The following is a 13,266-nucleotide window of genomic DNA, read 5'->3' as shown; positions in this document are numbered from 1 at the left end:
TAAACCTGAAAGCTGTATAGCAGTTGTGGCAGGAATGACTGCAAATAATCTCTACTAGCATATAAAACAAAACCTGAAATTTATTTTGTTTTTGTTATAGAAGAACACTTTAAGGTTCTGTTGTATTTAAGGTTACACAAAATCGAGTTGTCCAAGACTGGCTGTGAAACTATGTGCACTGATGTGTGACATGTAATGGAATGAGGTGGGGTGTTTTTGTTGTTTGTTTTTTGTTTTTGCTTTATTTTTATTTTAATTAAATTTTTAGTACTAGAACTTTACGTGTTGCTTGTATAATATGTATTTTTAGAATTTACAATCAATTTAATAAAGTTCCCTTTTGGGTGAGAAGGCTATAATAGATATTGCAAAGTTCATATCTCTTTTTTTTTAATTTCAGGAGCGAAGAGCAAAGTAGTGATTACCTTTTTGCAGTACCATTGTCTGGCTATTTCCATGGAAAGTCCTGGTCATATATACTCGTTTCTGAATAACCATTAGGAACAACCACAAGTATTCCCGTACTCGCCTATATTCAACACCTAATCAGCCAACTTGACTTCATAGCAATCAGTAGATTGTTGTTTAGTTACCCTTTCTAGATTTCAGGAAAGCAGGTTAAAACATGGGTGCTACAACTCTGCTAAAGGTTTTCCTCACTTTATTTTCCTTTTCAATTAATTTGTTAGTGTAATGCTACGTTAGAATTGCAGTGAATTACTTTTCAGTGTGAATTACTATTCATGACCTTTCAAAATAATTTGGGCAGATAATGGACTTATTTCACTTTGATAAACCTGTTTAGAGCAGTATATTAATTGTTTTGCATTCTACTCTTAGCACTTCTGAAAAGAAAGATGATGTGGCAAAGCCACATGCAACTTTTATGTCCTGAAGTATCAAAGAAGTTATGTTGAATTTCTGTATCAATCAAATGCTTCTGGTACTATATGTTGCTATGACAGACAACATACACATGAGCACAGTGACAGCAAAAGTCAATATATTAACAGAACTGCAAAGGAAGTTAATCTAAAAAGTGGATTGCTTTTAAATGTGAAGTGACAGAATGTAGTCTACCATAATTGATGGAAAAGATGGATCCTTCAACACATTAATTATAAAATGCTTATTCTGGAGCTTTTTATTTGATAGTATCAAGCATCAAAATAGTGAGCAAAGCAAGACCTTTTGTTACATGCCCAGAATTCATGTGTGCTAGCAAATGCTAATCAAAGCTGGCAAAAAAACAACCAACCAAACAAAACCACAAACAAAAAACAACTAGTTGTTTGTTACACATTGGAATATCTGAATAGTCCAATCGCGTTTTCTTTACAAAATTTATTTGGTTTTTTTTTTTGCCAGATCCAATAAACTAACAGTTTAAATACATGTTTGAATCTACTTAAATAGATTTTTTTTTTAATGAGAAAACCAAACAGCAGCATTACATTCTCATTGAAAAACTAAATTATAAAAAGACACACAAGGGGCCAGGCTCTTCTAAACACCATGTTGTGTAACTGGGAGCTGCCCAGCAAAAACTAAGTAGTCACAATAGTGAGTTCCAGAGCTTTACTAAACTCGCAAGCCTTTGATCAGTGAATAGATCAAAAGCTGTGAAATATTAATAATAGCTAATGAAACCACACAATATTTTGTTGCAAGATTTGCTGTGAGTAAACTGAAAAGAGCAGAGGCCTTACTGATGCTTCAGAGACTAAATGGTGTGTCTGAAGGTGGTAGCACGAGCAGGAACACAAGTTCAGGAAGAGGGGAACAATTGCACAGCAGAGACCTTCTTCCACTTGGCTCCCATTACGTGAACTCTGGTACTCCATCAGGGAGGTGGGTGTAGTGATGCTGTTCTCTATTGTGCTTGCTTCTGTTAACAATGCGGATGGGAAGCCCCATCTCATCTCTCTCTTGTGATGCTTCCTGGTATGTTTTCCTATGTATTAGCCTGCACTGTAGTGTGGCTTTCACCAGTTTAGCTTTTTCTCATCTTCAGCTGTCTCTCCCTACATCTGTAAACTTAAACTGCTCCTGATGCTACCTTGTCATAGAGGCATGCTGAGTGCTATTAGGGAAGGCCTTTTTGGGACTAAACAGACAAGGTATTGAAGTCTTGGACATGGGCCTCTCCCTGTTCGGGTTGAGCTATAGGAAGGCAGGCTGCATCTGGGAGCCTGGAGGTCTTCCTCGCCCAGCTCTGTGCCTCCCATAAAAGATCCAGCCAGGTTCTTCACCTCTGTGTCTGCTTTTACTTTATTTCCACTTCATGTAACTTGTTAGTCCTATAAGGGACTGGGCTATGCAGATGTTAAGGATCTCTTTTTACTGGAAAGGCCCTTATGATGTAATGACTTTCTCTAGTGTTACAAGACACCACATACTGGCTGGTTCTTCATTTTGTGCACAGAGATACTGAGGGAGAGTGATCTGTCTGAACAGCCTGTGGCTAGGTGGAAGGTTCAGAGGAACTGACCTTCCCAGTAGGCATTTAAAAACCAGCCTGTGCCCTCCTAGGAGCAAAGCAAAGAAGAGTGATCAGCATTCCTTCCTCTCATCACACTTATTCAACATGAGCTTGCAACCTGCTGTATTCTCAGGGATATTATGCAGGGACCCAGCTGCATCCGGCAGATAACTGGGTTGGGGAAGAAATCTTTGATCTCTGAGTCCTGCTTTGTCTTTGCAGTGAGGCTGGCAGGTGTTTGCTTCTGATATGCCACAGAACACAGGTTGTGTGTGTCCTTCCCTCTGCTGGCTGTGCTAAATCTGGGACAAAGGAACAGCCTGTAACCAAACACACTGCCACGGGCACTGGCAGCAGCCCAGCCTACGGGAAGCTGCTCTTTGAGCCCCTAGAAGGAAGCTGCTTGACTCTCTAAGCCTGGGTCACCTCTGGGAGTGAACTGCTGGTGGTTTGCTGTGCCAGAGCCCCTTGCATTTCACAGGAGGATGCACCTTTTGCTTTCAAGCCAGGCCCTGAGGAGACTTGTGCTTCTTTAGGTGTGATGCTCACCTGGATGTTCATCCCTGCCCATGATGTTTCAAAAAAGGGCTTTCCCTATGCCAGCACAAGGTTGGCCCAACCAGCTCCTATGAGCACACACTTGCTGCAGAAATGTTGCATCAGGGCTGCTAGGCAGCTTTGGATTGTTCTTTCGCTGCCATCATCTCACATGAGGGCTCACCAAGGCTGGACAGGCCCTACTGGAGCTGGGACTATGTGAGCTGTGTGGCTGCTGGAGATTCACTGGTGCAGAGGTGCTCAAGACCAGTGAGAGCCATGGTGCATGTGGGGGTCCCATCTTGGACCCCATTCACTTCAGCAAGCTGAGACCATCGTGCTCAATGTCCAGGGTAAAACCAGGGGGAAAAATGCCTGCAAGGCCTCAAGTTTAGAGAGGGAATGGAGGTTGTAAGTGCAGGCTTTAATGCTGCTTAGCTGATGTGTACCCACACAGATGTGCACATCCACATGTATTGCAATGGAAGTTTAGGAAATCAATACCCTGCAGAGCAATAGTAAAGGTTATTCATCATCAAACTAAGACTAAGAGATCATGAATATTTACTAATTATATTCTGGAAAGAAGCAAAATGACCATTGTCTTGTAAAGGACTTCATAATACTCTCCTACACCTGTTTCTTTCTGCTCAGCCAGAGTTGCACATGTTGTTCCCTGTGAGTCTGCAGCCAGCCAGTGAAATCCTCACCGAAGGTCTTTACACAGCTACATGAATGCAAGAGAACTTTCCAGTATTAGGAAGTATGTATTTATACCCATGCAAATGTTTATGGAGACTTATTGTTAAGTTGTACACCACAGTAACAAGTTTCTCCTAACAAGGTCCGTTTCATTCTGTGCTTGTCTAAGATGCACTTCTCTCCCTCTCCATCTTCTCTTCGTCCTCAGATAGGTTTATCTTGATGGATTGGAGACAGGAGGTGCTTGCTGATGCAGTTTCTACCTGTTGGTCTGCAGAGAGCAGCTTTTGCCTTTTGTTTTGGTTCCTCAAGGAGTCTCTCATTAGATGGTTTGCTATCTTAGCCTCTGCACATTCCTAGAATGAGAATGATCTCAAGTAATTCAAATGCAGAGTAAATCCAGTTGTTTGATGCTAGAATGGAGATACCCAGAGAAGACTTGGTTTAAATGAAAGGTATTGGAAACAGCGAGCACTTTTTATGCAAGGATTGTGTGTGGAGGAGATTTGGAGAGTTTGTAGGTACGTTTTGGATGGTTGTCAATTGAAGAGTTGGATGTTTGCAGGTTAGGTGTGGGGTAGAGGGTGAAGCTGACTTTGCCTGGGTGGTGCAACTGAATGGTGTGGAAAGCTGATGCAAAACAGGCTTCTGCAAGTGACCCTAAATCTCAAGATCCAGCTGGCAGCTCCAGACATCTCCTGCAGCCTGGCAGGGCTGGGGGTGGGTCGTACAGAGCTGCAATATAACCAGAGCCCACTGGAGTGACTCACTGCATCAAGACTTCCCCAACACCCAGAACAAAGGGTCCCCGTCCAGCCCCTCTCCCCAGTGGTACTTGCAGAGTCCCACCGTGGTCCCCAGCCTTTGCTGCACCCCGCCGGAGCCTCACCTGGAGCTGAGCTGGGCTGCAGGCAGCCTGAGGGGGTCCGAATAAATCCCACCAGCCGCCTCCTTCTCCTCTTGCCCCCTCTCAACCCCTCAGGGTACGTCTCCTAGCAGCCTCCCCACCCCACAGTGGCCTCTGGATCTGTTATCTCCGTTGGGAAGCAGAAAAGGTTTCCTGGATGTGTTTCCTGGTGTTCCCGGGTCTGCTGGGATAATAGGGCTGCTGGTGGTTCCTAACGACAGGTAGAGCCACCCCTCTGGTAGGTGTCGCCAGCTGAGCTGCTAAAAAAGAGAGAGAGAGAGAGAGAGAGAGAGTATATGTGCTGTCTGTGGGAAGCTGGTGCTGTGCCCTCTCCTGGCTTGCTGAGCTGGACAGGCTGTTTGGCGTGGACTGATTTTCTCATACAACTCCAGCTGGGCAGGCAATCTTCACCATTCTAGTTGAAAAGTACTTCTGCTGGCAGTGAGTGCCATGAGCTCGGCTCACCTAAACAGCAGAGCTGCAAGCCACTTCAGAGCCTCAGAGGAGCATGAACTAGAGGCAGTGGGGAAGAAAGCATGGGACAATCCTGTTTATAATGGCTCTCCCTCCACCTCCTTGAAGATTCGAGCCATCTACAACCCCAAGTCCATGCTGGAGAATCCCTATGAAAACTTTGAAGAGGTGAGGGCTCCACAGTACTATCAGGAAGAGCAGAGCAAAGCTATGGATGGGAAGACAAGTCCTTTCCTCAAGTGCTGCTTCTACATCTTCAGAGGCATCCGAGGTAAAGTTATGACACCTTACTAGAAAGGACCAACTAGCCCTTGGGGAGAGTGATGGTATAGTGAGGGGTGGGGTAAGTGTGGGGATGCAGAACCCTATAGTATCCGTGTAGCCCGGGAGCCTGCTTAACATGGACTAGTGTTACTCTGAAGATCATCTTTGGCTGACTTGGAGAGAGCATCCTCATTCCTTGTGCTTTGCTGCAGCTCCAGGTCTGTCCTGTTATCTTTTCTATAAGGCAGGAGGTACAGACAGACTTAGTGGTGTGCTCTGGGTCATGCAGTGAATCTGTTGGCAGAGGTTTGGACTTAGCTTAATTGTCCTGAATCCATAGGAGCCATCACTTTGGTGATGAGACTATTCTGCCTTTGTGTGCATTTTCTAGATTGAGGGGTACTGGGCCGCATGTTACAGTGACTTATGAATATCCACCAAAGAAAATCTAGTAGTGTCGGGACTGAAAAGCAGAGGATAACAGGAATGTATCAAAGTTTTGCTTAAGACAGCTGAAAATAAGAGGTGCTAGTTTCTGATCTAAAAGGCAAAGGGGAATGAAATATTTTACAGGTTTATTCAGAGGCAATCAAAAACCTGGGAGCAAGTTAGGTCTCCTGTAAGGATACAGCCCTGGGCAGGAATGTTTGTTGAACAGTTTCTTATAGAAAGCATAAAGTCCTAATACTGTAAAAACAGGGAAGACAAAGCAAGAAACTTTATTTCTTGTGGAAATTATTATTTTCTTGCCAATGTGTCTTTTCTTTGTGACTTGGAAGGCAAGAACCTTTCTCAGAGCTGTACCCTCTAACAGCATGTATGGGTGAATAACAGTTTAGCCTCATCCCGAAGTGCACAGCACCTCCGTGATCAATTATTTCTTACTTGTCATGACAGTTACAGACTAACACTACTAATTCACAGGGAAGCCAGAACTGAGGCTTTAGAGGTTTCTCTTGGCCACAGAGCAAATACTGGGTGTGCTTGATGGGTAATTACATCTTTCTCAGAAGCAGTGTATCAGTTATCTGCTTTTTTTTTTTTTTTCCCCCTAATATCCTTTCTTCTAGGCATTGTTTGAGACTTAAAAAGGAAAATGAATCCATACTTTAACATTAAAATTTCATTTGTGAGACGCCAGGTTTGGAATTGGAGCATGCAAATGAAAATACCTGTCAGGACGCTACAGCATTTCCTTCAGTGACTGTTGCAGCAGTGTGTCCTGCCACCAAGGGTGGCAAACAGGGTTATAGGACAGACCAGAGCTGGGGAAATGAGATCCAAAGGCCAGTGCAGCCACAAGGAAGACCCCTGTCAACCGCACTGAGGTGTGGACTTTTCCCTTAAAGAATTTGCATTGTTCCTTTGCATCTTTACTAGGTGCTCATTATTTTTTATTGTCTCTGCAAGTATTGCTGGTTCTCTCTCTCCCCTTCCATTTAATCACTCTAGTGTCTCACATGGAAAATGGAGGTAGTAAAGATAAGTTACTTTGCCAAGGACAGTATTGGTGTGTTTTTGTTTTTGTGGGGTTTTTTTTGTTTGTTTTGGTGTTTGTTTGTGGTTGGTTTTTTTGTCTCTCCTTAAAAAAAGATTCCTTGGGATTATGTGTCCGTAGCTCTTCAGCGGTACTGGTCATAGTCGGCTTGTTGAGTTATTTTCATGTCCTCACCAGCTACTGGGCTAGACTACCAGTGAGCAGCTACTACTGCCGCTGCTCAGGACTATTCCTCTCTAGAATGTGTCCAAGAAACTGTGTCCTCTGGTTCCTGCTGCCTCCTGCCACCACAGCTGTTTGATGGCCAGCCTGCAGACACACTTCGCTGGGTATCTGGGTGGCATGGTGGCTGATGAGGGCCATCCAGCTTCCCACTGCCTTTGGAAGAGGATCGTGAGCTACTCACTTACCTGGGTTACAAGTCTGGTTTAAAAGCAGCCTTAGAAGATAATGCTAATGTTGTCATTAATTCTTACCAGTAACTTGTTACTAGCAGGAACACAAGAATTAGAAACATATTGTATTGATTGCCTGTTTTCTAGTTTTACAGTTACTGAATGCAATCTGAAAGGGTACTGGACCAGCCTCATGGTACTTCAGGTATAGTTTTGGACAAGTCTCTGAACAAGTTTTCAAGGGTATTTGAGTGTTCCCGTATTTAGGTGCTCCTGAGTACACTTCTATGCCCAAAGCAAAGAAAGGCTGTGCTTCTGTTCCCAACATATGGGTATTAGGGGTTCTCTGATTCATGGAAAATCAAATAAGGTTGTTAAAAGATTGTGATGTAGTCATATATAGAGATGAATGGGGTCATTTGAAAGTGATCTGAACAAATGGTTGGGTTGTGCCTCCTTGGGTTTTTCCATTATGGAGATTCCTGTAGACCACATGCTACTCTCTCCTGCATATGAGTTAATCCACATCTCCTCCAGGCTCTCATTTCTGTTGCTGGTCTGGCATGTCCAGAACAGGCTATAGGTTTGTCTGTCCAGGAGCGAGGGTGGATGCTGTAACAGTCACTATGACAGCTGATGGTGCAAAAAGCTCTCTAATTCTGTTGAGATGCCAAAGAGCTATTGAAAGGACAGGAGTAAATGCGCATGGACCACTATACCTCTTTCGCTTGCTCCAAAGAAAAAAGCGCTTTGTCCGCTGCCAGAGATGACTTCAAATGCATGGCATTTGATCAGCTTTGATCCTGGCTTGCAAGAAGGTGATTATTAAATACTACTCGGGGTGGGCATCAGGGCTGAGCTCTCTAGAAGCTGCAGAAAGCAGCAAGACTATGGGTATTATTGACATGGCTTCCATCATGAGGCTTTCAAGTAGAAGTTCTTAGGCCTTTCAACTTCAAGAGCATTTCAGAAGTCACAACAGAAAGCCATTAGAAAAAGAACAAATACACTAATGGTATCAGGCGATTCACCAAAATATCAAGGCTCCTTTTAAAGGAAGTGTTTCTCTCTTTTTGATCAACTCTGGTGATGTTTAATGAGTTGCTTTCAGTGTGTGAAGAAATTGAATCACTAGCTGTTGTGATTGGCATAACTGTATTGAAGTCAGCAGAGCTCCATTGATAGACATCCTGAAGACAATTTGGCTCTAAATTTTATGCTGAAAATATTGAGTTGGGTTATTTGATTGAGTCTTATGACGTACAATAAATCCGCAAGAGTTTTTAGGTAAGGAAGGAACAAATATTTTGAGTCTCATGGTTCAATATGCACTAAGAGGACTAATAGTTATGAAGCTAACATCAGGTGCAGTTCTGCTATGGGAGACCTATCAGAAGATCAGCCATTAGCACACAAATTACTAAGATGCAACTTTGTGGTTTGAAGAGTACCTGTGACAAGGACTGAGTTGCTGTCAAGAGTAAGCTGAAAAACAGGCAGGAAAAGATCAGACCGTATTGAACTCAAACAGAAAACTGCAGAGTGATTTAGCAAAATAAGAAAGCCAGCATATTTCAGTTTTTGTCAGACCCAAATCTTTTGTTCGCACTGGAATCGTTCTTTTTAGGGGTTATTTAACACATTTTTACAGCTCCTAGTCAAGTTTTGAAATGAAGAGTGGTTTTCCTTTGAAAAGTGACAAAAATCCAACTCCCAACAGTATTCTTTGGAAATGGGACTTCACCTCCTCACATGACCTTGGAGAATGGCCATCACAACTTTCCCATTTCTTCTGTACACCCAACAGGTCTGTGGGGCACTACGCTGACGGAGAACACCGCTGAAAACAGAGAGCTTTATGTCAAGACCACACTGCGAGAGCTGCTAGTCTATATTGTGTTTTTGGTGGACATCTGTTTATGTAAGTGGCTGTCATATCTGATGGGTGCTTGTCTGTGTCCAGCATGAGAGGAATAATGTGAGGTTTTATTATTTAATTCCTCATTCTGCTGTAGGTGTTGAATTTATTGTATATGCAGTCACTGCAGCAAGCAGGTGTGTCATTAACCTACAGAACAGCTGCTGCACACAGAAGAAAGATAACTGACTGTTGCTCTAGACCTAATAGATATTGGCTAGTTTTAAACAGTATTTTCTGATCCACATTATCAGTTCTAGCCATTAACTTCACAGTCCTTTGAGAACCTGCCCAGGGTCTTTTCTTAATTTCACAGCAAATGTTCAAGACCCAGAGAGCAGCTCTAGAAACTTCCTGGGGCCAAAGACACAGATTTTTCCCTCTGAGACTGGAGGGGTGGCTGAGGTGATAAAGCACATGGCAGCTCACAGTGTTGTTCTCGGGTGGATTTAATGCGTCCCTGTACTGAATGCTAGTGGGTTTTGTGTGGGTACAACAATGGCTGTTTGTGTTTTGGGAAGATTCATTCATTATCACAAACGAGCACCTGTGGCATGGGACAGTGAAGAGGATTATATTTCAAGGACCCTGTGGCAGAAGAGATAGACAGACAATACCAACCTGAGTTACTATCACATTGGCACAGGGAGACAGTGTTTCAGTCACTCTTCCTAAAGAACCAAGACGCACACAGACGTATGTGTGGTCACACACTGACTCATCCAGAAAGGTGGGGTGGGGGAGCAGGTCTTGAATGTCAGCTGCTTTATTTTCATGGCACCCTTTCAAAAGTAGGACATGTTTTTAATCATCACCATGGAGCAGGTGATCATTCACAGGAAGGAGCACTGGAGAGTTAAAACAACATGTTCAGGGAAGTTAAAGCCTACTCCTGTTTGAGTTTTTGTGAGAGATGAGAACTTAACTGGAGCTTTCCACTTGGGAAAATGGGGTGGTCTCTATACCTTTATGGATTCAAACCAGAACTTCAAAATACAGATCATGGACTTTGTTCTGAGAAAGAAAATTCCTTTCACAAATTTATCTGAGGAAATAAATAGTTACTGAAGCTGTTCAGTTGCATCATCCAATGGTCTTCTCTGGCTTTTAAACTTTTCTAAATCCCTAAAAAGCAGAAAGTAGTATGATTAGAGTTCCCAAGGTTTCTTCTCTTCTGCCTTGCTCAGCTTACCTTCAAAATTATAAGCTACACTAAAAGTGAGTATTTACATATATTTATCAGGCTCCAATATTCAGGTATAAGGGAGGACCCTCTTCTTGTCTCTTCTCTTAGTGACATATGGAATGACAAGTTCCAATGCCTATTACTACACCAAAGTGATGTCTGAGCTCTTCCTGCAGACCTCTACAGATGGCCGTGTCTCCTTCCAGTCCATTGGCAGTATGGCTGACTTCTGGGTGGTGAGTACAAGTCTGGCCTGGCATGGGGAGCCCTGGGAATCTCAGCTAAACTTGAATATTTAGTTCCCTCTGGATGTGCTACCTGGTGCTTTCAGCAAGGGATTTTGCTGTCACAAGCTTTGGCCAGCTACTAGCAATAGTTATGATATCATTTGCATGCAAAATATCCACTGATTTAAAATACAGTTTATCCCTCTGAGCGCTGTGGACAGAATACTGGCTATACTGAGTTCTGTGTGCGCCCAGTACAGCCCATTCCACAGAAACTTACCAGAAAGACAGGCAGGACATAAATAAAACAAATTTCTGTGATATGATGCTTGTTGCACAGATAGGGAGTACTGGCCCAGAGAGAGACCAAGTGACTTACTCCAGGTTTCCTTGTGCTAGAAATGGCTTTGAATCCCACAGTCCAACATCTTAATGCTGGTGTCTTATTAATAAGACTATGTCCCTTTTAATATGCAGTTGTGGGAAGAGCATTCTTAACCTGCTTGTAATTCATGCCTGAGCTGGTCTGATCTATAGATTCTCGTGAAGAAGCTGGATTAAAATTTGCACTGACTTTTATCAAAGAGGATAAAGAGAGGAAAAGATGGCTAGGGTCTAACACATATCTGTCAAAGAACTGGTGAAGGAATGATATGAGCCACAGTAAGTGTTGAGATATTGCAGCCACTTATCTCTGACAGTCAGTGAGAAATTGTTTGTCAGTTAGCTTTGTCTTTCCCTGTTATATTTAAAAAGTAAAATGAACTATGGCACTATTATTTTTTTCCCTACTGCTTCTAGGGCACCAGCACATGCCCTTTTCATAATTCACGCCTTGTGCCAAGACAATTCCTTGAGACACGTGCTCACTGAAGTGGAAGGGACAAAGAGGCTTGCAGGGCCCTTGTCTCTTTGCCAACCCAACAAGGTACAGCAACTGTATTGCAGGCCTGTGAGAAGCCAACAATGACCCCACTGTCCAGCATTCCTCCTCCACCCTAGGGCTCCACCAGTCCTGGTCTTCCCCTCCTTAGCGTATATCCAACGTAAACTTCTATGACTTTCCACCCTGGGGAGTAGAGAGGGATGGGTCAGGTCTTACTATCTCAAGTCCAGACCAAGCAAATTCCTCTGGTCTGTAGGCTATGAAGTTGTTTTCATCTCTCTCCCTTGCAGTATGCACAAGGCCCCCTTCTGGATAATCTTTACTGGACAAAGTGGTACAACAATGAGTCCCTAGCAGCTCACGGCACCCAGTCATACATCTATTATGAGAACTTGCTGCTGGGTGTCCCACGCATACGACAACTGAAGGTGAAGAACAATTCCTGTGTGGTCCATGATGACTTCAAGGAGGAAATCTCAGGCTGCTATGATGTATATTCAGAAGACAAGGAGGAAAAGGTCTCCTTTGGACTCATCAATGGAACAGCGTAAGTACATCTTCTTCTGTTCAGGATTAGAAAAATCTCTAATTTGTTGTTGCCCCACATTAGTCTTTTCTAATTACCATGAAATCTGCTGAGCCACAGGATGCCAGGGTTGAGTTTTTCATAAAAGACTGGAATTCCCCTTGTAATCAGTAGCAGCAAGTCCTTTTGTATATCAATAAGACAAAGCATCACTTTAAGGAAAAGTACAACAGAATGAGTGGCAGAGTGGGACCTGTTGGGAAAGCCATAAAAAATCCAGTGGAGAATTAGGTAGAGATTGTTGTCTGGTTTTAAGAGGGTGATAATAAATAGAGACCTTAGGAACCAGATCTATCAAATGAATGATGCTATCTGCTTCTCTCCTGGATTTGAGGAGCCAGAGAGAAGGAAGCGCACCTCTTTCATCTCAAAAACCTGTTTCTCTATAATAATGTGAGGTAGCTGCAGTTTAGTAACTCTTTGCTTGCTGCATGAGTCTTGGTCTGTGAATGAGGAGCTATTGTTCATAAAGAAATACGAGATGCCTAGTGTGTTCTCAGCAGAGGGTTGTGTGCAACATGGTAGAAGGCAATACAGCAAATCTTGGGAGTAACCTCCATGCAAACAAGGCTGTGGCATAGCCAAAGAACGTGCAGAATTTTCCCTCCATAATATCGCAAGTCATGTTGTGTTACTGCTGGGAAGCACTAGATTGGAAATCTCTCAGTAATGAAGAACTGATGCAGGCTCAGATCAGGAACAGGAATTAAGTGCGAACTCTCTCATTTAAAACTGCTCTGTCCATTGAAGATGTAGTCTAATTTCTCCTGGCTACAAGGTCATATCCAAGCATGGGATGGTGATGCCTTTGCTTATGGCTTGTCTGTTGCAGGTGGAGGTACCATTCTGAGAAGGAGCTGGGTGGCTCATCTCACTGGGGAAGACTAACCAGTTACAGTGGGGGAGGATACTACATAGACCTCAAGCTGACCAGAGAAGAGAGTGCTGAAGCCCTGCAAATCTTGAAGGAGAAGTTGTGGCTTGATCGGGGAACACGAGCTGTCTTCATCGATTTCTCTGTGTATAATGCAAATATCAATCTGTTCTGTGTTCTGAGGTAAGCTGAATCCCACCTAATATTCTTCTGCCTCTTGCTTCTTCTTCAATGCCTATGATGGGTTGACCTTATCTGGACACCAGGTGCCCACCAAGCCACTCTATCACTCCTCAGCAGGACAGGGGGGAGGAGAAAATAAGATGGAAA

At 43.4% G+C, this 13,266-nt stretch overlaps 1 protein-coding gene across 2 annotated transcripts in view; it reads left to right on the top strand.

Moving 5' to 3' along the window:
- The window catches only part of PKD2L1 (polycystin 2 like 1, transient receptor potential cation channel), a gene marked incomplete at its 5' end in the record, with an annotated part of 32,426 nt that overhangs the window by 10,214 nt on the left and 8,946 nt on the right, over positions 1-13,266 (top strand). Inside the window, 5 exons of one of the 2 annotated variants that reach the window (XM_080347498.1) lie at positions 5,079-5,373; positions 9,067-9,180; positions 10,472-10,599; positions 11,767-12,023; positions 12,895-13,119. In XM_080347498.1, the coding sequence (XP_080203624.1) occupies positions 5,079-5,373; positions 9,067-9,180; positions 10,472-10,599; positions 11,767-12,023; positions 12,895-13,119 (1,019 nt within the window). Of the gene's footprint in view, positions 1-5,078; positions 5,374-9,066; positions 9,181-10,471; positions 10,600-11,766; positions 12,024-12,894; positions 13,120-13,266 lie in introns of those variants that run through there. The other variant, XM_080347497.1, reaches the window with a different exon arrangement.

This window comes from Nesoenas mayeri, assembly GCF_963082525.1.
Source record: "Nesoenas mayeri genome assembly, chromosome: 7".
Taxonomy (NCBI): Eukaryota; Metazoa; Chordata; class Aves; order Columbiformes; family Columbidae; genus Nesoenas; species Nesoenas mayeri.
The sequence above is the reverse complement of the archived record's forward strand: the minus strand, read 5'-3'. Positions and strand labels throughout refer to the sequence as shown.